Raw genomic sequence first — 27,245 nt, 5'->3', positions numbered from 1 at the left:
AGAGGCTGTGCTCCCTGGCAGAATGTTGTCATCTGTGGAATATCATCGAGTAAAAATCTAGCGACGTGAAACCTTCTGTCTGCTGGTTTATCTGTGAGGCTTCAGAAAGGAAAAAAAAAAAAAAGGTGATGTTTAACCAATCCAGCCTTTAAGTACTGAAGAGAGACCATGGTGTTTCAAACGATCTCTACCATTCACCTTGTGATTTGTCCATGTTCTAAACATCCTGCCAAAAAACAGGTGATGAGTCACTTCTGACTCATCTCTCTGGATCAGCAGAACCCTTTGCACCTTGAGTGAGATCAAAATATCTTCATTTTAATTGCATATAAAACAAAAGGTAACGCTTAGCTTAAAATGCAGGTATCACACCAAAAATACTGAGGATAGAGTTGACATTAATTATTGCACATGAGGAGCAGAGTGCAGATTTTGTCCCTTGTGCCAGCCAGATGTGAAAACTTGCTCCTATATATAGTCATTCAAATAGGCTTAGCATGCCCCTCTCTTTTTTCATGACATTCATCCTAGTAGAATTTATTAATCTGTAGTACTGCCAGTTTATCTGACTCATATTAACTAAGCTTTCTTTCAGTCAAAAAAATCATATAAGTAAGGCCCTCTATCTTTGAGAATGGGTTTGCAATAATTTAATTCAATTCATCATAACTAAGTAATTACCAAAATACTGTTTCTAATTTCAGATACCACACCCCAGGAAAAATACCTGTCCTTTAGACAGATTTACAGAATTACAGTACAGACCAGCGAGGATGATGACGTGGCTGGAAGAGGAGGAAGATAAAATTAATTTTAAAGATTTTCTCCTAGTCTGGAGAAAATGAGACTCGAGTGAGATATTCTAAGGTTACCTTATGAGTCTGTTTCAAAGAGTAATCAGAATAATGCTTGCAGTGTTTATAGTGTTTAGGACAAGAAGTAACACCTTTAGGTGGCAAGGCTCAAACATGACTGATTGTCTAAGGATTGAGAGGGCTCTGACTCACTGAAGTAGATTGTCTTGGGCTATTAAGAAAGTCTCTGCAAAAAAAAAAAAGTCTGAAAAACAGCTTTTAGTAAAACTGTTAGTGGACCAGATGAGCAGAACTGCAGAACTTACTGAGATCATTTCTGAACCTATTTTTTAAACACTAGGACTAGAGTAGAGGTGTGATATGGAAACTTAAATACCAAGATGTGCACAGTTATAGAAATAATGACATGCAAACAGCAAGAACTGAAGGTGTCAACTCCTTTGTTTCAGTAAATATTGAAAACTTTTTCTTTTAAATGTGTTTCACCCATAATTCATCTCCCACCAGAAAGAGTCTTTTTATTTGTTGCGAGAGCTAGGATCCTTTTGAAAAAATAGACAAGATTTGAACCTTAGCCAGAGATAAGAATCTGTGTAATTGTCAGATTGTGAATAAATGGAGAGGCAGTAGCCAAAAAGTTTTTTAAAAATATTATTATCTTAAGTTAGTTTGCTAAAGCTAATTGTATTTTAAATATTTTTCAAGCTATATGGGCCTTTCTAGATCTTAAGGAAGTGCATACTTGAGATGTTGGGAGGTGTTGGATGCTTCAGAAGATGATGTAATTAATATACTTAGCAAAAGAATGAGTATGAGTAGGGATTTTTAGACAAATTTTAGCTGTTAGCACTAAATTTTAATCCCATCAACAATGAATTATTCTTACTGTCTCTATATAATCATGAAGTTCATTATGGCACAAAGAGCTTGAGCATTTTATAGATTGCACCTACAATTTGTGGTGAAGTAAATGCAATATTAAGCTATGTTGCATTTCTCTCTATAGTGTGGCAGTTTAGACTGTACATTCCTTGAGAGAGAAATGGCATGTCTTTACAGAATGCAAAATAAAATGGAAGATCTGAAAATGCCCTGAAGTGACTTTATAAATAAAATGTTATGCTTCAAAAAAAAAAAAAAAAGAAAGAAATTATATTAACTTCCTAATCCATATCAGATAAAGAGGGGTTGTAAGTACCAATGTTTTTCCTGGAAAAATTAGGCTTATAAAATTCTGCTGTGGTCCATGTTCAGCACTATTATTATTATTATTTTATATTGAGCTTATTATGTAAGTTGAAAAGAACCAAAGGGGCATTTTGACTCCTTAAACGAGGATGCCTGTGGAGAAAGGAAACTTAATTACCTGAGGATAACTGGAATTCTTTCAATATTTTATCCATAGTGATTCTGCTCCCTAACTTTCATTCCTTGCTGGTATGCAGCTATACCTGTATTAGTAAGGGACCTGAACACTGAGGCATCCTTTATCCCCTGGTTTTGGTGAGGGTATAAATGTCCATGAGACATGGATGGCTGGATCCCGTTGTCTGGATGCTGATGGGTCTAATGTGGATAAGCATCTGAACAAATTATCTGTCATGTAAAAAGCTTTCTAATACACAATGTTTTTCATGCTTCTGATAAATCGTAGTCTACACAAATTAAAAATATTTCCTTTAAGGTCTTTTTCTTCTTTTTTTGCATGAGTGTAGAAAAGGAAGTCATCACTTGAAAACAGCAGCAGAATAAACAGTAACTTTATTCTGTTTTCTGGAATATTGCTATAGGCCAGTCTACATCACATGTAAAAGTTTTGGCAAGCAGCCATCTGCTGCAGTAATAGCAAGATATTGGATTAGATTGCACATTCCTGATGTGCTCCCATTATTTTAATGGGTTTAATCTATTTGGAATGTTACTTATTCGGAAGAATGTAACAAATGTAGCATCTCCTGAAGCCTGGCAGTCTTCCTAAGGAATAACCACTCTGAATGTGGGTTCTGCCTAACTCCAATGACATGGGCAGAGTTGACAGCCTTCAAAAGTGCCTGAAGGGATGATCTAGAATGGGGAGAATCTGCTGATGCCCAACTTGCATTGTTGTGAAAGGACAGAAAAAGGCAGAAGATTTCCAGAGCCGTAGTTTAATTTGATCTTGATTAGACAGAGGGTTTGAATTATCAGGCCCAGCACCTGATAAAAGCTATCTGGGACAACTTACTGGGATGAAAACACATACCAGCCTTCTGTGTGTACCTTCACAGAGCAATTTGTACTGGGAATATTTAGTTCCTTTCAAACTCTTACTAATGCTCTGATCTTGGCCCTGTTATCTTGTGTTTTCATCAGTCCATCTCTCTCAACAAAAGGCGAATTCTGCTCTGGCATCTTCCCCATTATGATTTTTTTCTCCCCTCATTTATCCTAAATCTTTATGTTTTCATATGCAATGAGTTGTTATGAAATTTACACAGTCCAATTTTCACTCATTTTTCAAAGGGATTTCACTGTTTTTTACTGTGTTTATCTCTGAGCTTGCTATTTTTCTCATGAACTTGCTCTCTTCATGACAACATAATCTGCCTCATCTACTCTCTACTGCTTGCACAAACCCTTAGGCTCAATTCAGGCTAAACACATTCTGGATACATATAAAAATATATCACAGTAAGTTCATACTATTTACTGTCAGAGAAGCAGTAATGTTCCTTGAACTTTTATGAAATGTTCCTTTGTATAGTTAATTTCTGAAGGAATTATTTACTTAATGAGCCTTCCTGCATTTATTAGGTTCGTATTAAGGATGTGTTCACCAGTACCACTGAAACTGCTGGAAGTTCAGGAAATTAAGTGCTAATGAGTGAGATTTTTCTTCAGCATTTTTTCAGTGTCATATATGACATGCTTGTACTGTTCCCTTTTCAGTCTCTGTGGATGCTGGCATGGCCAAAAACAACCCAAAATCTTAAATGTAAGGAGAGAGATTTGGAAAGGAGGATTTAAGACATGATGGTGGTTCTGACTGCAGCTCTTTCAGCAGTGTTATGAAGATACACTGGTTAATATATCAACCTTTAAACTAAAACTATGTTAAATAGCAGCCAGCTACTGTCCATCCTAGATATTTCAGCTAGAATTATCTGAACATCCCACTAGAAAATTCTGAACATCTGGCTGGCTACTGTAATCAATGTTGACATAGTGGAGGAATTCTGGAGGACTAGAAAAAAACTACTATTATGTCAATATTTCAAATTATTAAATTGGATCATTAGGATAATTCTAAGTCAGAGGGAAAATAGTAAGTGATAGAGAATGAAACATGTAAATGTGACTAATACTGATACAGATTTAGAGAAAAGACAGTTTGTCAAATGTATTTGATTGCTTAAATGAGACCATAAGTTGGCATATAATGGTAAAAGTTTGGATTGATATTCTGAGGCTTTTATAAGGCATTTTGATTTAGAAACCAGAATGACATATAATCAATATGGTTCTCATTAAATGGATTAAAGACTAGCCAGGAGTTAGATCTCAAAATACCTCAGCAAAAGGGAATTATAACTGGTCAGCTTCATTTTGAGCATGGGTTTCTGCAGGAACTGATTCTTGATGGTTTTTAATCCTCCCCCCACTTCAATTCACTTTATTTGAGCCATGTTGTAACCAAAGGATGGCCTGGAGTTCTTGCCACTCAGAAAGCAAGACTAGGTACTAAACAAACTCTGGCTGTCTGATTCAGACAGGGTTGGGAACAGGAAGAATTGCCATGAGTCCAAAACTGGAGCTGAACTCCTCAGGGCTGCTGCATGCTGAAGGCACCTTAATTCAGTGCATTCCACAATCTCTCCTTAGGCATTCCACAAGCACACAACACCTACTTGGTATCCAGAAAAACCTTGATCATGACTCCTAACCCCACTGCTTGCCAATTCCTTAGGAATGGTTTATTCAGCTTTCATGGTGTGCCCAATGCACAGCAATCAGGTTTGCCTCCTTCCTCTCTTTTTTGAGTTTTAAATCTTCTCTACAAAAGGCACTTTTCCAGGAAGTGGCGTAGCCTGCCCAGCCTCTTCAGAGAAACAGGAACTTGTGTTAGAGCTGCTCTCTGTGGGTAAAATAATCTGGACCTGCTGCACCTGAAGTCAACAGGCTGTTATGTGAGAGGCATTAGCTCTCTTTGCTTTTTCTCTTTCTCTCTTTCAAAATAAATGAAGTATTTCTGCTCAGTGTAAGCTGCAAACATCAGGTCAGCAGACTAACACTGATTCCTGCCTTCCAGCTTTCCTGCAGCTCCCTGTTGCAGCACTATCTGTGTAAAAAGCCAGGTCAAACATTCAGCCCTGGCCTTCAATTGCTGCTTGCTTGTTTTGTTCTGAACCCTGTCCTGAGGCCCTCTCTCCCCACACAGAGGGGACTAAACACTGTGTTTGGAGTTTCAGCTGCTCCTGCAAGGTCTGCAGACACAAATCTTTATCTTCCAATAACCACGAAGCACGAGCTGGCAAGAATAATAAATGAAGCTGGCAGAAGTCAAGTGTAACCCTTGCACCTAAACTTTGTTCTTAAAATTAATTTAAAATCTGTTTCTCCCCATCCTATTGCACTTGCCCTCCCCAGGAAGTCTCTCCTCTGGTCAGAAGGGTGAGCAGTTTATTTTCTTTACTCGCAGTATAGTTGCATGTGACTCTGGTAACACAAATACTGGCTTTTTCAGACTATTTAAGCAGAGATTAATCATTACATAGTACTTTGTATTGGGAGGCAGTGGAGGACAGGGGTCTGGACATGCAATATACTAGAGAAAAAAAAGCCCTGTGATTGTCAGGAGTATAGCAATAACTGAAGACTTTGTGTATGATGCTAAGTGAGAAGCAAGCCATAAAAGGTCCTAAAAGTGAATTCATGGTTATCTGATTCCTTAGAAAATTATGACCAACTGGGAAGATAGGCAAGGAGAAAGGATTAAAATGCTTTAAGAGACAATCTGTTTTTCAAGGCTGGAAAATATAGTTTATTCTTGGTTACAGATATTTAAATAGATACCTTTTAAAGTCCCTTTAGCCATGAAAATTTAATGGTTAATTATAAAGAATGGCTTAACTGGAATAATGTAAATGATATTTCCATGGATGAATTCAAGCACAAACAATTTGAACCATATTCTCCATGCTTATGAAAATATCCTCTCAAAGTAAAATTGCTTGTTTAGTAATTAAATATTTAAAAACTGTATCAGAAGTTAGAGTCAACACAGTCTTCTGGAGTGAAAACATCAGGATGTGTTGCACACCTTTGGTTCTGGTTTTTATTTCAGAGTTTAAAAAAGTTAAAAAAAACCTATCAGTTCTTTAAATTTTTGTTACTCTGGCTTGAACACATTTAGGAATAGAAGGCAAAGTGGATCCTGAGCTGCAGCTTGGAGCACTGTGCTCCCCTGCCCAGCTCAGCCCTTCCTTCACCGCCTCTCAGCGCAGACGAGGTACGGCTGTGGCTGTAGGGTCATCCCTAACCTGGGCTTCAGCTCTGGGATCACTCCATGGGGGAAATGCAGGTGAAACCGCTGCAGCAACGAGGTGAAAAAAATAAACATTTCCATTCGAGCCAGCTGTTCTCCAAGGCAATGTCTTCTTCCTGAATTGAAAAAAAAAGGTTTTAAAAAGGTTTAAGATAACTTTGGTCACATTTTCGCTCTTACGATGAATAGGAATGGTCATTTCTGTGTTCTAGGAGTGCTCTGTGAACCTGGTGGCAGTATTTTGTAAGAAGGATAGGTGATACTTACACTAAGAAACTGACTTTAGAGAATTTGTTGCTCACAAATGCCATTGAAACCAATTCTGTCAAATTGATTTAGATAGACTTGTTACTGTATCTTGTCTTGAAGTGCCAGTCTAGATGGAAAATGCTTGAAAAAATGACATTGTGAATTTTAGCCTTTTCCCCCTACTATTTTCTTAATTACATCTACTGCCAGTCATTATTAACTGGCAATTATTAGAACTTTGTAAGGAGAATTTTTATTAGTTTATATACAGAACCAATCTCATCTATATAAAAGACATTATGCTAAAATTTGTTATCTCCAGAGCACATTATATTGAATATCTTTAAATTGAGTTATATTGGATGTCTTTAAATCAGAACTGAGGATATCATTCTGTCCATTTATTGCCATCCCTTATACTTTACACATCCTGGATTTGTGAAAAGGAACAGTGGAAGGAATTGCTCTTACCTAGGGAAAATGGAATAAACGCATCTTTCTTGACAAACTGCCCATTACTGTCCAAAAACCTCTCAGGAAAAAACACTTCTGGATTGCTCCAGTATTTTTCATCAAAGTGAACAGAGTAGAGGTTGGTAATGACTGTGGTGCCTCCAGGAATGGTGTAACCACGCACAACAGTGTCTTTGGAAGTGGCATGGAAAATCCCCAGCGGGACGATGTTACAGAACCTCAGCACCTCGTGCAGAACAGCCTCTGTGTAGGGCATCTTGCACTTCTCTTCCAAGGTGGGCATTTTGTTTGGACCAATGACAAGATCAATTTCTTTCTGAACTTGTCCTGTTAGGAATAAAAGCTGAGGTTTATTTTGTAATAGCCTTTACATTCTAATTTCAGCTAAAATATTTGTGTATATACATACATTTTAAAAGCATATTGAAACATGATATACAAAAAAAAGTAGCTTACAAGCTTTTAAATTTAGACTCTATATTCCTATCCATGGCTAGTGTTATTATCCCCATTCTGAAACAATGGTGAAATTGATATTAGAGTGATATTTTTTGGTCAAAGTACCAAGAACAGGAAAGCAGGAACTTTCCAAGTTATCTGGGCCTCTCTTCTTCCAAATCCTGGAAGCCCCAGCTGAACCAAGCACTGCTACGGTTTTGGAAGGAAAAGCAAGGTAGAGGCAGTGAAACCAGAAATGTGACTCTTCACTTCTGGAATCCAAAATTCTCCTCACAGTGTCTGGGCTAACACTCAGACATCTATTGCTGTCTTACTTCACAATGACTGTAACACATATTTTTATTTTTAAATGCCGTTTCTGGTCTTCCCAAAGTGTAAGTATTCCTCTCTATCATATGTAAATCTGTTGTGAACTGGGGAATGTAAGATAAAAAGAGTTGTACCTAAATTGTTACCACAACCTGATTTACATTTTTGCTGACACCTGTACATTTTTAATTTAGTTTATTACCTTCATATTTAATTACATTTTCTTATTATTTATTAACTACATAGATTAGTATATCTGCCAACAACAGATCATGCATCACAATCCTAAACCTAAATATATTAGAAATACTTAAAAGTATTAAAGCTTCATAAAAATGTCTTCACAAAATAATATGATAAAATTTTATCATGACACTTGACTTTTGATATCCTCTTTGTCTGCATTTAAAACAAGTCCATAGTATATTTAGTAAATGACATGATAGAATAATATATACAAAGCTTTTTTTTTGGTGATGATTATGGATCAATGCACCACTTCGAAAAAGCATTTTAAATCTGCAACAGGAAAGTAAATCAGTTCCTCAATATGGCAAAATTCTTACCTTGAATGTTTGGATAAAGAGCCATAAATAACACTGCCCATCTTAAAACATTTGTTGTGGTTTCCGTCCCAGCTATGATGAGTTCTCCAACGGAGAAAATTAAATTTTCTCTTGAATATGTAGATTCTGGGTCGTTTCCATTGCAATCCATCTCATCTAAATATGCATCTACGAAATGTCGAGGTGACTGAGGCTTCCTATTTTCAGAGACACGTTCAATAAGCTCATGAAGAAACTCATAGACTTCAGCTGCATTTTTAAACAGCTGCTGGTGTTTCCCAAATGGCAAGATACCAATCCAAGGAAAAGCATTATATAAAAATACAGAAGCACTAGCAGCTAATTCAATGTTTTCACTAAAAATCTCAATCATGTGCTGAAATTCTGTATCTTCGTATGTGAAACGTTCTCCAAAAATAATCAAATTAGTAATGTTTGAAACAGCATTTGTTATCAAGTGCTTAAGATCAAAGGGTCTGCCTTTGTACGTATCAATGGCATCAAGAAAAAACAGAGATTCTTCAGAAATTTTGTGTTCAAAGGACTTTTGACCATATCCAAAAACTCGAAAGGTATTTACAGCTAATTTGCGGTGTTCTGTCCATCCTCTGCCATATTTACTGTTCAGTAAGCCTGAAAAAATATTTTGACACAGTATTTTATGCAATGTATTTTTTGACACAGTATTTTATTTTTCTTCCCCCATAAGATAATGAAATTATTCAACAAGACAAAAAATGAGACAAAATATTTTGGACGTCTTGCTATGGAGCATAGTCCACGAGTGACATTCCTTTCCAAATATCTTTACAGAAGCATCAAGTATTTTATGAAAGGACATCAAGTACAGAACTGGCTAAAGCAGATGCTTCATGTCATGTATGGGACAAAAATTACATTTTTATACAAAAGAGATTAGTACTCACCTCCCATGTTGGTCAGCTTCTTGAACAAGGGAAGAGACGGCCTGTCTGCAAAAATTTCACTTTGATGGACAAGGCATTCCTTCACTGCATCGTAGCCATTCAGCACAACAGCAGATATACCCCCGAGGTCAAGGCTGAAGATCTTTGCGGGGAGAGAAAAAAAAGGAATAAAAAGTGTCAAATGCTAGTACAACCCAGTCTGGAGAACAAGGAATGAAAAAGTGAAACGATGCTAAACGTCAATGTGAAATGCAGAGCTGAATAACCTTCAGCAGGGCACACAGGTGGCCAGAGGTGGGACAGATGTGCCATTACACAGGAGAGTCTCTGGTAAGCTCATTTGCTTTGTTAAAAAATAAAATTAATTAGCCCACACTACATTCTGTGCTTTGCTGTGCACCTAAAGAAACCAGCCCTCCAAATTAAGGACTGGGGACACCTTCATGTAGTCCCTAGAGAGGAGTGAGAGCCAAGGTGACAGCCAACAACTGAGAGCAGAGCCCAGCTAGGCCCAGCTTCCTTTTCTACAAGTGGTTAGCACAAGGTGCTTTGGAGAAAGGCACAATACAGCCTGCAGAAGGCACATACAGGATTTTAAAAAAAATTAAATCTGGATCTACATTTTAATAATTAAAACTGAGCCTAAACCTGACTCCTTAAATCCCTTTCCATACATTCCCTCGGTGTTAGAAATCTCTATTTTTACCATTACAAATCTTTAGACTTTTCTCCATGTCAAAGCTGGTGACCTCCACAATAAGAAATTATGTTATCCTAATTATACATTCTGTGACAACTGGATTGTCACCCAAAGGGTTGTCAGGCACTGGAACAGGCTGCCAGGGGAAGTGGTGGAGTCGTCATCCTGGGAGGCATTTAAAAGCTGTGTAGATGTGACATTTGGGGACATGGTTTAGTGACAGACTTGGCAATGCTGGGTTAACAGTTGGACTCGATCATCTTAAGGGTCTTTTCCAACCTAAATTATTCTATGAGTCTATTTTATTTTAGAAAACTTGGTATTATCACTGTTATAATGGCTCTTCTTTTTTATGTGTCAAGAAGACAGTCCCGGTATATTTCTGCAAACCATCTGTGAGGTTTGTATACTTTGGTCTAACTTATTGATCTTTATTCCTACATCATACACGATTTTTTTTTTAAAACTCTGTATTTTTTCAGTCCCCCCAAATCCTAATATGCTGTTTCCCTCAAATTCTGCAGGATTCTTTCTGAGAACAGATGACTGAAACTTCGTACAGCATTCCAGGCAAGTAGAAAGCTTGCTTTATTCGACAGCACATTTCCTTCCTATTTCCATTCTACTTATCCTAGTACTTTGCTTGAAGAACATTTACTTCTTTTTTTTTTTTAATTACCAAAATACACGTTAGATCTAGTTGGGAGTTAACTTTTACGAAGCTCGCAAGAGATTGGCCGCCTAAAGCTGGCTGATGGAAAGAAACGCTCGATATAGAAGAAAGTAAAAAGAAGGGAAAAAAGGGAAAATATTAGTTTTGACATAGTTAGGCTGAAGGGCTGTAAGCATCTCAAACACCGCGCTCTGAGGCACGGAGCCCTGCGCTCCCGGTACCGCCGGGGCGCTCCGCCCGGCGGCAGCTCCCGGGATTCCCGTGCCGAGCCGAGCCGTGCCGTGCCGTGCCGAGCCGTGCCGGCCCTCCCCGCCCCCGCGGGCCCCGGGGCGGCGGTACCTGCCCGTGGATCTGGCTCTGCCGCCGCAGGTAGACGTGCGGCTGCTCGGCGCCCAGCGCGGGGATGTTGCCGAGCAGCGGCAGCCCCGCGGGGCCGGGCGGGAAGCCGGGCGGCCGCCGCTGCTTCAGCAGCTGCCGCACCACCAGCGCCAGCAGCAGCGCCAGCACCGCCGCCAGCGGCAGCAGCCAGGCGCCGCTGCCCGCGGTCGCTGTCGCTGTCGCCGCGCCCGGGCGCGCCCCCGGCTCCGCCGCCACCCGCATCGGCCCCGCCGCCGCTTCCTCCTCGCGTCCCCGTCCCGCCGCCGAGCATTGGCCCGCGGAGGCTCCGCCCAACGCGTCAGCAGCGCTGCTCCTTCTTCTTCTTCTTCTTCTTTTTTTTTTTTTTTTTTTTTTGACCGGAACAATACCGAGCGGGCCCCTCGGGGTTTGTGCAGTGTCGGATGTCGGAACGCCCGCCGGCCGTGGCAGCTGCGGGGAGGGACCGGCAGTTCTCTGCTCCGTGTTAAGTCTCTCTAGGATCGCAGCCGCGCAGTTTGGAGATGACAGAAGCACAAGGTTGGAAGAGAACTTCAAGATCATCGAGTCCAACCTGTTCCCTGGCACCTCAACTAAACCGTGGCGCCGAGTGCCACATCCAGTCTTTTTTGAAACACAACCAGGGATGGTGACTCCACCACCTCTCCGTCAGACCATTCCAGTACTTTATCACTCTTTCCATGAAAAACTTTTTCCTAGCATCTAACCTATATTTCCCTTGGTGCAGCTGTAGACTGTGACCACTTGTTCTGTCAGTTGCTGCCTGGAGAAAGAGACCGATCCCACCTGAGCACAACCACCCTTCAGGGAGCTGTAGAGAGTGATAAGGTCACCCCTGAGTCTCTTTTTCTCCAGGCTAAACACCCCCAGCTCCCTCAGTTGTTCCTCACAGGGCTTGTGTTCCCAGCCCCTCTCCAGCCTCATTGCCTCCTCTGGACACTCTCCAGCATCTCAATGTCCTTCCCAAACTGAGGGGCCAGAACTGGACAAGCACTCAGAGTGTGGCCTCACCAGTGCTGAGTACAGGGGAAGGATGACCTCCCTGCTCCTGCTGGCCACACTATTCCTGATCCAGGCCAGGATGCCATTGTCTTTCCCAGGCACGCTTCGGGCTTGGGGAGCCTTGGGCTGGTGAAGCCCACAGTGATTCCCTCTGGCAGATGTGTTCCGGACAGATTTGTGGCAGCTCCAGGTGCGATGTCCATGATTCCCGTGCTGTGCAGCCCAGCCTGGGCTCCTGACCTGGCCATGGCCCAGCCAGACAGCAGCAGGAAAGGGTCCCTGCCCTCGCAGGCAGCAAGATGGCATGGGTGAACGTCCCCGGCCCTTGTGACCGAGCAGCTCGGAGATCACACATTTAATGTGCAAAGTTGTTGTCACTTAGTGGGATGCTGGCTCAGGAACGAGGGCTTGATCTGCAGAAGAGGCCGAGATCTGTAAGGCAGAGGCCAGAGAGCAATGTTGCTGTGCCATGCGGCATTCTTGGCAAGGTACTTCATAAACAAACCCAGATTTGTTTCCATTCATGTTGATTTTGTCATTACATTACTACTATTTTACACCCAATTTTAGGAATAACAGAAGCATTCCTGGCCCATTACAATTTCTGTGCCACATGTCTCTAACTTGAGATGTCTTTCTTGTTGAATTAAGTACATTGATAAGATCTAAAGATGAGAAATTTATGCTGATGTAGCTCATTAATAACTTGTGTCAATGCCAGCGTCTTGTATCAAAATCTTACCAAGTTTGTCAGAATACAAAGAAGTGGGTTCAGACCTGCTGGAGGTTTATTTTGTTCATTCTTCCTCCAAGTTATTTCTTCATCCTTTATTTCAGTGTGATACTGCCCGGTGTCTTAATTATTTGGGTCATATCTGCAAAAAATACCAGTATTTTCAATGCCAGTGCCTAAAGAATTCTCACCAAAGATTCAGGACCTCAGCTTGGCTCCAGTCAGAGGAAGAACGAAGAGAAATTGCTAAGGAGTAAGATGTGCACATGCTTAAATGTCTGAGAAAACATAGGTAGAGGTACTATTGCTTTGAATTATTTTTGCAGCTTATCTTCAATGCTCTGTTATTGAAGTGTTAAATACACAAAGTTTTAGATGATCATGATTTCTACTGCATCCATGTAAGAAAAGAAAGGTAATTAACAGTTTTGGCAGCAAGCGTTTTGAAGGGGTGAAAAGGGAAAAAAAAACCATAGGAAAGATCCAAGAAGAGGGGAGAAAAAGATACAGAAGAAAAGTCCAAATATTTGACTGAACAGAAAGGAATAGATTTGTAGTGGAGGGAAAGCCAACAATATTTGACAAGTATCTTCAAGCACAGGAGAGAGCAGTCAAAACTGACCTTACCAGAGTGTTTTAGCCATGGGGATGGACAAGAGACAGTGATGTTAACCACTGTAACAGAGGAAGGGAAACTGAAAAGCGTGATTGCAGGAAAATAAAATCCATTTTGGTCAAGCCAAATGCTAAAGATAGTGAGTCAACCAAGATTAAAGGTCTGAGAACCTCTAAAAGATGCGTGATTAAATGGAGCAGCATGGACAAAGATGACTGAAACTTCTCAAAAGTAAGTGATAAATAAACCCTTGTAGACAGATGAAATCACTTAAGGATGCAGGTTTAGGGATGCAAGACTCCAATTGCTGTCCAAGCACAGGATTCCTTGCCAGTTTCTGATTGATCTTTTTATTTTTTAATTTTTTTTTCATTCATTCATTCATTCATTCTTTCAGAAGTGTGTGGGCAGCTTATGCTGAATTGCTTCTTTGGGAATGTTTTACTCATCTTAATAATGGATGATCAAATGAGCAAACTTATAGGATGAATAAAGGTTTTTTAATTTGAATTATAAAAATGATGGCTGAGTAAAGAAACCCATTAATGCATGTATCTTTATTAAATTCTAAAACATTCTAGTCATCAAGTTTTGCAATTACTTTGCACTAGAAATTCTATAAGCAGAAGTTGGAGTAACAGGAAATGATTGTGTTCCTGTCCTCTCAGGAAAATCACAAAGCAATTATTTGGCTTTGTATTCTTTGACTACACATACTTATATATAGCTTTGACTTTTGAAGAAATATACTGCCAGGTGTGGCTGTTCTCTGTATAGCAATGTTAAGATCTTGATGATAATTGTGAGGAGAAAAATAAAGCTTTTTCCAAGTTCCATTAAAATACTCACAAACTTGTATTTAGCTCCAGCTTCGAAACAGGCTCTGGTTTTCTTATTCTTCAGAGTTGACATTGTAGCTGGAAAACAAGGTAAAGCTTTATCAGGTTAAAGTGTTTTCCATTCCTGTAGTAATGTCTCTTGTTCAATGAAATAATGACATGATTTATAAAGTTCAGGAAAACAACTTCTTTATAGACAGATGTGTAAAGGTTTTGCTCCTTGCCTTTGGTGGTGGATTAGGGAAAAGAGAGAAATCTTTACAGATGTATGTGAATCAGGCATGCTTGTCATGAAAGAAATTAATTTCACAAGCCCACTGACAAGTTTAGACTAATGTGCAGATGTTATCTATTACACTCACAAAGCTCTTTTTAACCTGTGTCATCATAGAGAATGATCCACTTCCATGTCACAATTATCTCCTGAGCCAAGCCTGTGATGATGCTGGTGCTTTACACATTATCTGAAACAGAAAAACACATCTGATGTTTTCCCTTGTGAATTTGGTGATTGGTTGCTGAGAAAATCCCCACCATTTCCTTCAGTCACATCCTTTTCTTTCATCACAGTCCTACTCCGCCTAAACATTTCATGTCTATCAAGTAGACTCAGAAGGCTGGAGACTGGCTTAACTTGAGAAATAGTTTTGGCATGTTGTATTTTCTGGTTCTTTCAGAGTATACTTAGGTCAATTCTACACATAAATTTAGAAATTCATCTTTTTAATTGATGGTCTCATAGGACTAGGGGTTCCGAGAAACTCTGCTGAAAGTAGATTAGCAAATATCATGTTGTAATAGCCTTTGCCTTCACAAGCTATTTACCAGTATATAAGGACAGAGATCTTTTTCAGCCCCAAATTTCACTGAAGGCAGAGGCTAAATCAGTGCTGTAGGACCTAACAATGTCAGGACTCTGCCTGGCTCTGGGAGGGACTGAGGACAGCTCTAAGTTACCCCGTGGCTTCATCAGACCTCAGTACTGGCAGGACAAAGGATGAAATGATGACAGGAGGACTTCCACTCTTCTAACATCCTGTAAACAAGAAGCAAGGATTAACTCGAGAGCTTGAGAAACAGTTTCTCACCTTATTTTCACAGACATGCTCTGACAATATATAAGATAGTATCACAGTACTTGTGCAAGCAATGAAATCAAAGTTTTATAACCATGATGTTGTTTAACAGGATTAGTTTTCTGTTCGGAGGTTTTTTTTCCAACTCTCATTTTACCTGGAAATTGCAAAAAAAAAAAAAAAAAAAAAAAGGAGTGCAAGTTAGTGCTGCTTTTGAAACATTTTCAGGGTGAGGTTTTCCTCTGTAGTGCATCCCCTCAGTGCTACCCTGGTAATGCTGCAGGTCTGACCCTGCCTCTGCTGAGTGTGAGGGGCTCTCCTTGTCAGCCTTCTGGAGGTGTAGCCTGGGACAGAACTGGAATTGTGCCAGTTGTCAGAGGGAGGGAATGAGTTTCCTGGTGGCAGGAGAGGGCTGGAGTAACCTGCTCGGAGGCTGAGCTGTGCTAAGGCAGGACAGAAGGTGACAAAGTCATAGCAAACGTCCCTGTGGACTGCCACTGCTGCCTGGCCAAGCAAACCTCAGGGCAGGACAGCGTGGCCCAGTCTGGTTTAAAGGATTATTCCAAACTGGATTTTGAACATATCCAGGAAAATTGCCACAGAACCTACAGAATCTTTTGGGGTTTTTGTGTGATAAGATGATTTCGAGGAGATTAAACCATTGCAACCCTGATCTTCTGTTTAAATTGTCTGTCCTAAATCAGTCTTGGAGCTTTTCTAAAGCGTTTTGGAGGAAAATTTGCTTCCAGAGTGATTCATAGATTTTTCACTAATTAGCTCAACAGCAGTTCCACTTTCTCTAAAGCAGGCACTGAAGCAGCCCAAATCCAGATTTAATGTCCATTAAAAAGGAAATGCTTTAGTGTTGGGATTTATATCAGTGTTCTGGTTCTCAGGAAAGTACTGCATTTTTATAAAAAAGAAGCTCTTTTTTTTTTTTTTTGGGCCAAATTCAAACCAAACCACAAGATAGATTGGTACAATATTAGTTATGTGGGTAAGCTTGATGTAAGCTTATGCTAAATCTGAATATGTTTTTTCAGAGACTATGGTAGCAGGATTGAGGAAATAATTTGAACAATTAGGGATGTAAGTTTTGCAAAACCAAATGCCTACAAAAGTTATAGTGTTGGTTTCAGAGTTTAAGCCATTCTCCAGCTTTTCAAATTATGGTGTCACAGAAATCGGAGGAGAAAGGTATGAAGAGAACAAATGTAATGGATTATATTCCTTTCCCACAGTATCTCACCTATATATGTCACTCCTGACAGATGTTAGAGTAACATGCCATGAAATCCTCCACTGAAAGAGCTTTCAGTGCCATAACTGAGATGCAACCTACTCTTGCCTCTCATTAATCTCACTTGTAGAAAGCTTTTCTCAAGTGTGGTGTCTCCTTTGTTGCCCTTCAAGACTATAGTATATAATATAGCACCAGATTACAGATTGTTATTATTTCAGGACAAGTATTTATATTTTTGTTATCATCTTTCCCCATAGTCTTTCCTTCAGTTACATTTCCCTGGTCTTTGAGCCTGTTTCCCTAAATCCTTATATGGAATCTCTGATAATCCCTACTGGTATTTTTCTGGACTTTCTCCAACTTACCCAAGTCTTTTTGGTCTAGATCTTATCAGCAAAAGGTAGACTGCAAGGATTACCTCCCAGGCCTCAAACAAGACACTCCTGCTAACACACAGCTTGCTTTTACAGCAGCACGACCCCATTAACTCTGGCTTAGTTAATTTCATTTTCTACAGAACGGTGGGTTACAATGAAATGTTAGAATGAATGTTAGAATGTTAGCTCTGTTCATCTTGCCCCACGTGGCTTGCAGAGCCTTCTTAAGGAGCAGTGAAGTGACTCCCCAGGTTCTCCTTGTAAAGAAAGAGCATGTGATTTTTACAGTTGGCTTTATCATAACTTGCCCTTACCTGAAAAAATCTTGATTAGTTGTTATGAAGAACAAACTTAGAGCAGAGACCTGAATCACACTCACCTCCCTCGTGGAGAATTTACTGTGTTTGTGGATCATGGCATCATCACTGTCTCCCCTTTCATTTTTATAGGGTCCACTTTTCTCTGATATGAACCAATCATGGAAATGAAGATTTTACCTGTGCAGCTCACAGTCCTATCTTTCTTGATGAACTACATTTTAGTATTGAACAAAAATTGCACCATAATATATAAATGCAGTAGTTTTTTTACCAGCATGCCATCTGATAGCATTTCAGAACTTCACTACAGTATCTGTGGCTTCTCAATATAATGGCAATATTTACAGTAGAAAAAAAAAGATCACTCTTTAAAATATATTGGTTTAAATGGTATCAAAGAGTATAATATTTTAAGAAGTTGCATTTAATGTAGAGAAAGTCACTATAAAACAGCCCAGATTTTTCTTATTCTCTAAAAATTAAAACAAATTTATCTGAAAACGGAATTCCTTTTATGTGGAGCTGGGAGTTGCATTAAACAATCTGATTTCTTGAAATAAATAAATAAAAAGAATCCCGTCATTCTGAGCCTTTTTATTTAATCTGCTTTGAATCTATACCCAGCACTGAAAAAGGCAGAACAAGTCCCTTGGAACAGATTGTTTCAGTAAATGTCTCACTTTCTTAGTGCAATGCTGCAAAGTACCCCTCTCTCCCAGATTTTCCATGAACGTTTAACCTTTGGTTTTGGATTTATCGAGCAACAGAAGAACGTCATCCTGTGAAAATCCTCTTTTTTACAGCTTCAAAAATAGACAAACTGGACAACTGCCCTTCTTCTCCATCTCACGTACAGGAGAAATTTGCAAAAAAGAAGATATGTTTGGGGAGAGCAGATGACATACAGCCACGGGGGAGGGGGGAAATAGGACAAGCGTTCCAGCTGGGAGTCCCTCCATTAGCGCTGGCAAGGAGCAGCCGGAGTGCCTGCCAACATCCAAGTGCTACATCATCTCTACGTGCACAGGAGTGGATCTATTGGCATTCGTACCTGTTGGTTTAAATTTACACTCCTTCCTGTGAAAGCTTAAAGTAGAAATGTTGGCACCTGAAATCCTGTGATCACCGGCTCCAGCCCCGGACCGAGCCACACTGGCAGGAGAAGGGCTTGAGCTGACTGCAATCAGCCACAAGGCAAAATTTAGCTTTTTCCTCCCAGAAAGGAAGAAACTGAAATATGTTTTACAACAGAATCGTCTGGGATTTTATTGTTTTAAGTTTAATCCCGGGAATAGTCTATATGGACACGGAGTAAATAATTACCCAATGGAAATGGGAACAACTAACTCTTAGCATAGGAAGAGAAAAGAAAGAGTGAAGTTAGAGAGAAATACCATACTGGCAGCCCAGTCATTTAAGTCCCTGAGCTGTATTTCTGTTGGTGTAACTGTAGAAATCATATTAAAACAGCAAAACAAACGCCGAGCCATTCCTTTAGGTGCTGACTAATATTTGTAAATGCATCCTCAGATAAACTACCTTAAAACCAGAACAGGAGTCGTGAAAACGGAAGAGATTTTAAATCAAATACTTAGACTCCTTCTCCCGGGGGATTCCCGTGGTGACCCTACGTGCGAGGGAGCTGCTGTTTAAAACGAACTTTCAAATTTGGCAGAGCGGAGGGGAAGAAGAAAGCCTTCCAGGGAGCATCCCCTCCGCCACCGCCTCGAGGGCTGCCGCTCGTGAAGGGCTACGAAGATGTGTTGGGAGGGAGGGGGGATCAACCCCCCCAAAAAACCCCAAAAAAACCCCCAAAAGTGTTTCGGGTTGTCACTTGGAAAAAAAGCAGAAGCCAGACCCCAAAAACCCGAGAGGGTTTTGTAATTGTTGTGCAAAACGAGGGCGGCGAGGCGGCGCAGCGCCCGCCGGTGGCCGCCCCGCGCCGGGAGGGGACGGGGCCGGGGCGCCCCGAAAGGCGGTGGCGATGGACACGGCCATCCCTCCCCGGACGGCAGCCACTCGCCAGGGGTTTCTGTGTGTTCGTGGGGTTTTTTTTCCAAACTTCCCAGCTAAAATCTCATCAACAAAACATCACCCGCCCCGCGGCTCCCCCCAGATTTATCCATCCATCTCCCGGTGAACACACGGCTCCTGCCGCCGGGAACGACCCTGTCATCGGCGGCTGTGAAAACATAAGCGAGGAGCCCGCTGGGATGTTCCCAGGAGCGCTCCCCATCCATTTGAGCAGCGGAAAGCGCCACCCAGCCGCGCCGGTCCCCCGCTCCCTGCGCGGGGCTCTGCTCGCCGCGGTGTCGCCGCCGGGGCCGGCGACAGCGGCACGGGCGTCTCCTGCCACCGCAGCCGCCGGGAGCCGGGAAGCGCCGCAGGGGAGCGAGGGCAGGGCCGGGACGGGCGGGGCCGCGTGGCTCCGGGGTCCCGAGGACGGTGCGGGACCCTGCGCGTCCCCGTGTGCCGCTGCCGCCGGGCTCGGCGGACGCCCAGCGACTTGGGGCGGGCAGGAGAGGCGCTCCCGGTCTCTCGGGGCGCGGTGGAAGCGCTCTCTGCGCCCAGGCGCTGCAGAGCATCTCTCCCGGGCCGCTTCTCCCCCTCTCCCGGGCCGCTTCTCCCCTTCCCCGCCCCGCTTGTGTCCCCCCCGTGTCGAGTGTCCCCGCCCCCGCCGGGCTGGTGCTTGCTGCGCCTGGGCAAACACCCGCCCGGACAAACATCCTGAGCGGGCAGGTGCTGCGGTGACAGAGGGTCCTCGGCGGGTGATGCATGGGCGGCGCGCAGCTGCCCGGTAATCCCGGCCGGGCAGCGCGGGGGCGAGCCCCGCTCCGCGGGCGCGCAGAGGCGCTGCACCTGCCCCTGAAGTTGCGCGGTGGAGGTGCTGGCGATGCCGACAGTTTCCCCTCGGAGCGCGGAGTTACTCCGCGGCCCCGGCCCGGCGGGGCGGTGCGGGTTCCCGGCAGGGCAGAGCACGGGAGCCGCTCGTCGCCGCCGCGGGGATGCTCGCAGGTGCCGCTTGTCCCTTTTCCCGGCGAGGAGCGGCGGGTGCCGCCGCCAGCGCTCCCTCCTCTGCCGAGGGGCTGAGGCGTGCCGGTGTGCTCCCCTCGGGCGGCGATGGCCGCCCGCCGTGCCCCTGCCCCGCTGCGCATCCCGCCGGCGCGGAACCCCCGCCACCCACAGCCGGCAGAGCGCCGGGTACGCGGCGGCGGCCACCGGGAGGGCGGGAATTCCCGGGGAGGGAGCGGCGCCGCTCTGCAATGCGGTCCCGCTGCTGCAGAGGTCGCCACGCGGGAGCGGTGCAGCGGCAGCGGTGCAGCGGCAGCGGTGCAGCGGGAGCGGCCCCCCCGCCCCGGCCGCGCCGCGCCCCGCGCGTTTTTTGTGAATGGGACCCTCAAGGAGCGGGCCATGACGTCACCGCCGGGCCCAACTGGCGCCCAATGGAGGAGCGGGCCCCGTCGGGCGGCCGGCGCGGTGATTGGCTGGCGGGCGCGCGCGGGCGCCCACGCAGGCGGCGGCGGCGGCAGGTATAAAGGGGGCGGCGGGCGGTGCGTGACACCGCGGCTCGGCGGCGACACCGGCACCGCGCCCGCTCCTGCGCTCCGCTCCGCACCCGGTAAGCGCCGTGCCGTGCCGTGCCGTGCCGTGCCGTGCCGTGCCGTGCCGTGCCGTGCCGTGCCGTGCCGTGCCGTGCCGTGCCGTGCCGTGCCGTGCGGCTCTGGTACCGCCGCTCATGGGCTCGTGTACGCGGGGCGGCGGGGACAGTCCTTCCCCGCTCGGGCGCTTCCTCGCCCCGCGGATGCGACGTGGCGTGTCCGGCCAGGACAAAGTGCTGCGGCAAAGGTCACGGCCGGGGAGCCGCGGGGAAGACGGGCATCCTTTGGAAGTGGGGTCGTGGTTCCCGTCGAATGCCGGGAGCTGGCAAAAACGAGGATGATGTGGTGGTTGTGATGTGCTCCTTGGAGTGCAAGGCAGTGATGTTGTGAGAGAGGTGTATCTCAAATCTTAAGTAATAGATATTTTTGCAGCTTTTGTGCTTGTGACTGATTTTTGACTTACCCTCTTCTCTGGTTTCAGAGCAGAAGTATTTATTGAAATTAAACTACTTAATTCTTAGTGTAGTCTGAACTGGGGTGTTAGTGTGCTGGCTGGCAAGAAGCAAGCAGGTAAAGTGCTAACAAGGGCACTTGGTTCTTAAAAATGTTAAACACTTACTTGTTTTTCCTTTCCATTTTTATCTGTCCATGTCAGACACACAGTCTGTGACATTGTGTGCAGTCTGTGACATTTCTGCCAGTTGGAGGAAAACTGCTTTAAGTTGAATGCAAATATCATATCTGCAGGTTTTAAAAGCCACATTTTTCTGCCCTGTAATAGAACCAAGCTATAATAAATTTTTGAGAAAACTAAAGCACAATAGCAATAATCAAAATAAGCAAAAAGGTGAATTTAAAATAAAATGCGTTTCATATTTGTGCTGCTTGTGGCTGGGAAGCAATGACCTCTTTAGTGGAACTTGCAGGATTGAGAGGGTTGGAAAACAGCCATTGCTTGATGTACCTCTTTGTTGTAGAGAGGAAATCATGGTTATGCTGAAGATTTCATCTTTCCTTGCTGTTTATGCCTTGGTTGTGTGCCAGATGGACAGCTTCCAGGCAGCCCCAGTCAGGTAAGGAGCTGGTCCTGTTGCTGAGTGCTCTGTCTGAATGGCATGAAAATGCTTAATGTTCTTGAGAGGTCCAGGAGGGAAACAGACCACGGTGAAAGAGAAAGGTGGCTGCTGCTTTTTGAGCTGGGGCGTTTTGATTGCATCTTTAACCCACCCCAGGCTGCGCGTGAGGAGAGCGCATCGGGGTTTGCACATTCACACCCTGAAAGGCACTGGCAATGACACGCAGCCTGCCAAACCCCTCTCTCTGCAGCGCTCTGGGGCTTGCTCACCCTGTTTCCCTTGCCTCTGCCTAGACCTGGCTTGGAGTCCATAACGGATCGAGTGACTCTCAGTGATTACGAAGCTCGCAGGTTATTAAATGCGCTGGTGAAAGAGTTCATACAGATGACAGCAGAAGAGCTGGAGCAAGCCTCCGAGGGGAACAGGTAAGGACTGCATTCCTGGGCAGCAGAAAAGCAATGGGGGAGTGTTATATGTTTGATATTTAGCAAAAAGCTATTTGGGCAGACCCTCTGCAGGTCACAATCTTTTTGTTTTCTTGGGATTATGGCTAACTGGTAAAGGATGATACTGCAGAGACATCCTAGTGTTGGTGTCAAGGGAACGGCTTCCACCTAGTTAACCTGCCTCTATCTGTCTCTTACTTCTGAAAGTGGAGGGCGATTTGAGCTTGAATGAGTAGGTTGTGTTAAAATATGGCAGCAAAAGGTATGTCTTCCCAGTGGGAGTGTTAGGGCATTACTCAGTCGCTCTTGGATTCTCTGTCGTGCAAGTGCATGCTGTTGTAAGGCATGGAAAGTCCCTGGCAGGAGGGATGTGTTCCTCCTGATGCACGCAGCACCACTCTCTCTCCCTGGGACCAAAGGCATGCAGGAGCATTTGCATTATCCTAACAGGATTTGCATTGCAATGCATGGGGATGGATGAGACACTGAACAGCATGCGGGATATGGGGAAAGTTCAACTTCCTGACCTCTACTGTATGAGCATCCAAAAGGCTAATGGACTTGCTTGTCAACAAAATTGGATTCATTAACAAATGGTGTTTTCCTTCTGACTGCTTTTGTATGGACTTGCCTTGCATGGAATGTGATGTGGAGGGTTTGGGTTTATTTTGAATGAGTTTTTTGGTTTCTTAACGGTAGATCTTTGATGCAGGGAAGAAATGCATGAATGTGCATGCTTGAGGTTACTCTTCCTTTGGGCATGTTTTTATTTTCTTTCCCCCCTGCAGCCTGGATAAACCCATTTCCAAACGCTGTGCCAGTCTGAGTACTTGTGTGCTGGGCAAACTGTCTCAAGAATTGCACAAATTGCAAACTTACCCTCGCACTGACGTCGGGGCTGGAACTCCTGGCAAGAAACGGAATGTGCTGAGTGACCTGGAACATGAACGCTATGCAAACTATGGGGAACCCCTAGGAAACAACTAGACATGCTTATTTCTCCCTCTTTCCCTTTTTTAACCTGATGCATGTGGATATAACTTTGATTGCTAACTTTGCTGTGTTCTTTTGATTCTGTTTTTGACAGAGAATGTTTGAGATGGACCTAATGTTAGGAAGACCAAGAATATAACATGCATACCACACTAGGGGAAAAAAATAAATAAAAATGATCAGCACTGCCTTGACATTCCAAATGATTTTCTTAGACATTGATTAAAAAAAAATTCTAAAAAAGGCTCTTCATTTCTGGCTGCTAAATGTACAAGTAGATTCTTTCTTTTGTGCTTACCCATGCACTTGTTCAATAAACCTATTTTTCTATAAGGGTTAGATCTTCTTGGTTTAACATTTTGTTTTAGAATGTGAGATTTCTAGACGAGGTTAGAAAAATTTTGCAACTTGTCTTAATGTTCAAGAGAGGCAATGCTAGTAACTTCTAGAAAAGTTCAAAGAGAGCTTAGAAGTCAAAGTGCTACTTATAAATTGATATGCACTGCTGTAATCAGGCATGCATGCAATCCTGTTAGTAGGGACCCTGAAAAGCAAAGAAATCAGGAAGGCTCATACATATTCACTCTAACAAACTAGAAATGTAATCCTGTTTAAAACTGGGTACTGAACATGTCCAGGTAAGAATTTTGTGGTCTTTTTCTTTTCTTATTTTACTATAGGTCTTTGCGCTATTTTTAAAACTTATGTACCTTTAAAATATTTGTGTTGATTTACAATTCACCTACCTTAAGTTGTCTGGCATTAAGAGCCAAACCCATATTTCTTTACAGTTCTGTTGCAGCACTGCATCTATCTTTTAATTAGAGGCCTCTTTTAAAAACTTGGCATTAATTGTAAAAACAACTCTTCATTGTTAAAATTAATAAACTGCCTTGTGATGCTTAGCTGAGAAAAATCCCTCCTACTGCAAGAAAAACTCATTGCTTTAGTAGGAAATTCTTCAAGCAAGGATTGTGTGAATGCATATTCCTTGAAGTTCCCCATCTAGCACAACTCTTGACTGTAGGCTGAATTGTGAGCAGAGAGCTAATACTGTCACAGTCTGAACTGCCCCACGGTGAAGTTCTGTAGTAGACAAAGGTCTAACTGGAGGAAGGAGAGGTTCTCCCATTCCCACTAAGCACCTGGAAGCAGTATCTTTGTAGTTCAGCTCTGAAGGCAGCTAGTCAGTCACTGAGAGAGCTTCTGTAGTGGTCAGATATTCTGCAATTCCATGTGTTTTGTGGCTGTTAGGGAGCATAGGTGTTGAAGTGAGAAGTGAAAAATCTGTGTGGGCTACTGCCTTTCCAGAACACCTCAAGAAAAATACAAATGTGCGCTTTTGGAGGAAGAGGGGATTGTTTAAATTATCCAGATCTGAACCTCCTCAGCTCCTTTACATGGCTATAATGCCTGGCTGGAGGCAGGCAGTAGCCCAGGTGTAGCTGAGAATCTGGCCTGGATTTAGTCTTCAGTCCAGCTGCTTTTATAAAGTGAGTCTGAAGCTGAGAAAACCATGAAGAAGCTTCTTGTAGCAGTTATAATCTGTGCACAGAAGGTGCAAGTGCCTGCAGCAGAGCCTTTACTCCCCATAGTGATGTTTCACTGCATGCAGGGCTCGTGCTGCAGGAACTAACTCTTCCTTTTCCTCCTGAAAAGCAGTGTAACAGCACAGAAGAGGGCCTGCAACACAGCCACCTGTGTGACCCACCGCCTGGCAGACTTCCTGAGCAGGTCAGGGGCAGTGGGCAAGAACAACTTCGTCCCAACCAACGTGGGCTCCAAGGCCTTCGGCAGGCGAAGAAGAAGCGTCCAGATGTAAGGAGCTGGATGGTGACGTGAACACGGTAAATGCACAGCACCAAACAGGGCCTGGGGCATCACCAGTGCTTGAGTTGTGTGGGGGGAGTACCAGACCTGCAGTGGTCACCTCTGAGAAGACAGGGGGAGTCAGAGTGCGAAAAGAAAAAAGATGTGACAAATGGAACAAAGACGTGTGTACAAGAGCTTTTGGAGATGTTCTGCTTGGGTAACCACCTTCACAGTGTATTAACTAAACACAACAATTTGGTTGAAATTGTTTGCTTGTTTTACCACTGACATTTCGTTATCAACGTATCAGTAACTCTGGTGTTCTTTCTTACAGATTGCAATGAAACCGAAAACTCGACTTTAATTTCTAATGGAAGCAACTCTTCTTCATAAACCAAGACCACCAAAAAGATTAATTTTTCATCCTACTATTGAAAATGTTTTATTTAATACAAATGAAAACACTTCTGTTATGTATAGTAAAAGAGAATCTAGTTATTAAAGTTAAATTATTGTATATTCTTTTTATATGCAACTCTATTTCAAATAAAATGTGACGGCATCTATTATTTATTTATCTTCCAGCTTATGTGATCCATGCTACTTATCCTGGCCCTACTGCCAAATCTCGGGGATTATACTAAACTGCTGCCTGGCAAGGCATATGTGTATTATACAGTGTGCTGTGCCTTGATGTAAAACACTTAACTATCCTGATTGTACAGTATGTTTAAAAAAAAAAAGAGAAATCACTTCAGTATTGTATTATTTGTGAATTTACGCAAAATTAAAAAAAGTATTTTAGATACACTTGGATTGAGAAACTGATTTTTCATTTGGACACGCTTCTGGAGATAGGTGGCACCAAGCCAACACCATTGCAGATCAGCTAGTCCATTGATCTGCTCCAGCCTTATTAACTATAAATACTAGGGTTTGGGGCAAAAGTTCAGAACAGAAAGAATAGATGCTTTTTATATATATGTTTAAAAAAAACCCAAATGATCCAAATGACACCACTTAGATTTCAGCCAGAAAAATAAGATGAAGCCACAGGTACATCTAGTAAAAACTTGGGGATACATTTCATTGTGTAGTTTAAAATGAAATAATTTCATACAGGCAATAGTTCAGATGAAACAGCCTGACATCCGCTGTAGATTTTTGTGTAGAGTCAAAAAAGTGAATTAAGAAGAGAAAGAGAAGCTACGGAAATGTACATTTCTTTGAAGCAATCCTGAGACAGAGTCTATTTAGGGATCAGGGATAAATAATTAGAGTGAGTGGAGAAGAGGGTAGCTGGATCCATTCCATGGACTTCTAAGTGGTGCTGCCAACTTCCTTCTCAAAGCTGCTGCTGTTTCAGTTTAGTAGCTGAGTCAGATATTTGTTTAGATTTGTTTCGTGCTTTACAGCCTGACCCTAAAATCTGCTTCATCAATTCAGATGAATCCCAGAATGGGTGAGGGAAGAGGCCACAGGGCACCATGTGGTGCTGCCTCCCTGCTCCAGCAGGGTCATCCTGCAGCACAGGATTGCATGCAGAGGGTTCTGGGTTATCTCCAGTGAGAGAGACTCCTCCTTGCTGTGCAAAGCTGAGGTGAAGGTTCTCATGCTGTCTCTGTGTGTCTCTGCTGCAGGTGTCAAAGAGGAGCTTGGCCAGCCTGGTGTGGACAGTGAGGCCACCCAGTGACTTCCAGTCTGTGCTCGTTCCTGGCTGCAGGTTCACTCCTCGGGGAGCAGCAGCCCTGGTAAGTCAGTGTACAAAGCAGGCCTTGTAGGAGATGAGCCACTGCACTGGCTTTGTGCAAGGATCTGCTTGGGTTGGACCAAACTGCCAGTTTTGGAGCCTGTAAGTGTTTGTTGCTATGTTTCAGGTGTTTTTCCCCATTTTTCTTTACACAAAGTAGGGGTCATGTGCTGGGATTGCCTGGCAACCTCAGCAACACCTTTCCCTGTCACTGTCAATCCTTTGGACACAGGTGGCAGCTTGTTTCTTTTGTTTCCTAACACAGCGCTCAGCTGTTTAATCTTTTCCAAGAC

General features: G+C 43.2%; 2 protein-coding genes and 1 long non-coding RNA gene across 8 annotated transcripts; 1 reads left to right on the top strand and 2 right to left on the bottom strand.

The window, feature by feature from the left end:
- Nucleotides 1–5,460: 5,460 nt before the first annotated feature.
- On the bottom strand, nt 5,461–11,299 carry LOC135303502 (vitamin D 25-hydroxylase). 2 transcript variants are annotated; one of them, XM_064425410.1, is made up of 5 exons: nt 11,035–11,299; nt 9,323–9,464; nt 8,397–9,029; nt 7,060–7,389; nt 5,461–6,455 (listed from the first exon to the last, which is right to left on the bottom strand). In XM_064425410.1, the coding sequence occupies exons 1-5, from the start codon at nt 11,293–11,295 to the stop codon at nt 6,280–6,282; spliced, it is 1,542 nt and encodes a 513-aa protein (XP_064281480.1). In that variant the 5' UTR covers nt 11,296–11,299; the 3' UTR covers nt 5,461–6,279. The 2 variants fall into 2 exon arrangements, with proteins under 2 accessions (XP_064281480.1, XP_064281481.1); XM_064425411.1 differs by lacking the exon at nt 11,035–11,299 and having other exon boundaries at nt 8,397–8,593; nt 9,323–9,462.
- A 1,115-nt stretch (nt 11,300–12,414) lies between these two features.
- LOC135302156 (uncharacterized) lies at nt 12,415–14,613 on the bottom strand. 2 transcript variants are annotated; one of them, XR_010363863.1, is made up of 4 exons: nt 14,485–14,613; nt 14,271–14,338; nt 12,850–12,947; nt 12,415–12,504 (listed from the first exon to the last, which is right to left on the bottom strand). It is a non-coding gene; the product is annotated as an uncharacterized LOC135302156 (long non-coding RNA). The 2 variants fall into 2 exon arrangements; XR_010363862.1 differs by lacking the exon at nt 12,415–12,504 and having other exon boundaries at nt 12,839–12,947.
- A 6,174-nt stretch (nt 14,614–20,787) lies between these two features.
- LOC135303501 (calcitonin) lies at nt 20,788–26,012 on the top strand. Of its 4 annotated transcripts, none has more exons than XM_064425409.1 (5): nt 20,788–20,895; nt 21,853–21,948; nt 22,245–22,376; nt 25,050–25,237; nt 25,537–26,012. In XM_064425409.1, the coding sequence occupies exons 2-4, from the start codon at nt 21,863–21,865 to the stop codon at nt 25,210–25,212; spliced, it is 381 nt and encodes a 126-aa protein (XP_064281479.1). In that variant the 5' UTR covers nt 20,788–20,895; nt 21,853–21,862; the 3' UTR covers nt 25,213–25,237; nt 25,537–26,012. The 4 variants fall into 4 exon arrangements, with proteins under 4 accessions (XP_064281479.1, XP_064281476.1, XP_064281477.1 ...); XM_064425407.1 differs by lacking the exons at nt 25,050–25,237; nt 25,537–26,012 and adding exons at nt 21,357–21,445; nt 23,186–23,729 and having other exon boundaries at nt 20,872–20,895; XM_064425406.1 differs by lacking the exons at nt 25,050–25,237; nt 25,537–26,012 and adding an exon at nt 23,186–23,729.
- Nucleotides 26,013–27,245: the final 1,233 nt, after the last annotated feature.

Source organism: Passer domesticus, chromosome 6 (assembly GCF_036417665.1).
Source record: "Passer domesticus isolate bPasDom1 chromosome 6, bPasDom1.hap1, whole genome shotgun sequence".
In the NCBI taxonomy this organism is placed as follows: domain Eukaryota; kingdom Metazoa; phylum Chordata; class Aves; order Passeriformes; family Passeridae; genus Passer; species Passer domesticus.
Note: the sequence above shows the minus strand (reverse complement) of the source record. Positions and strands in the feature narration are given on the sequence as shown.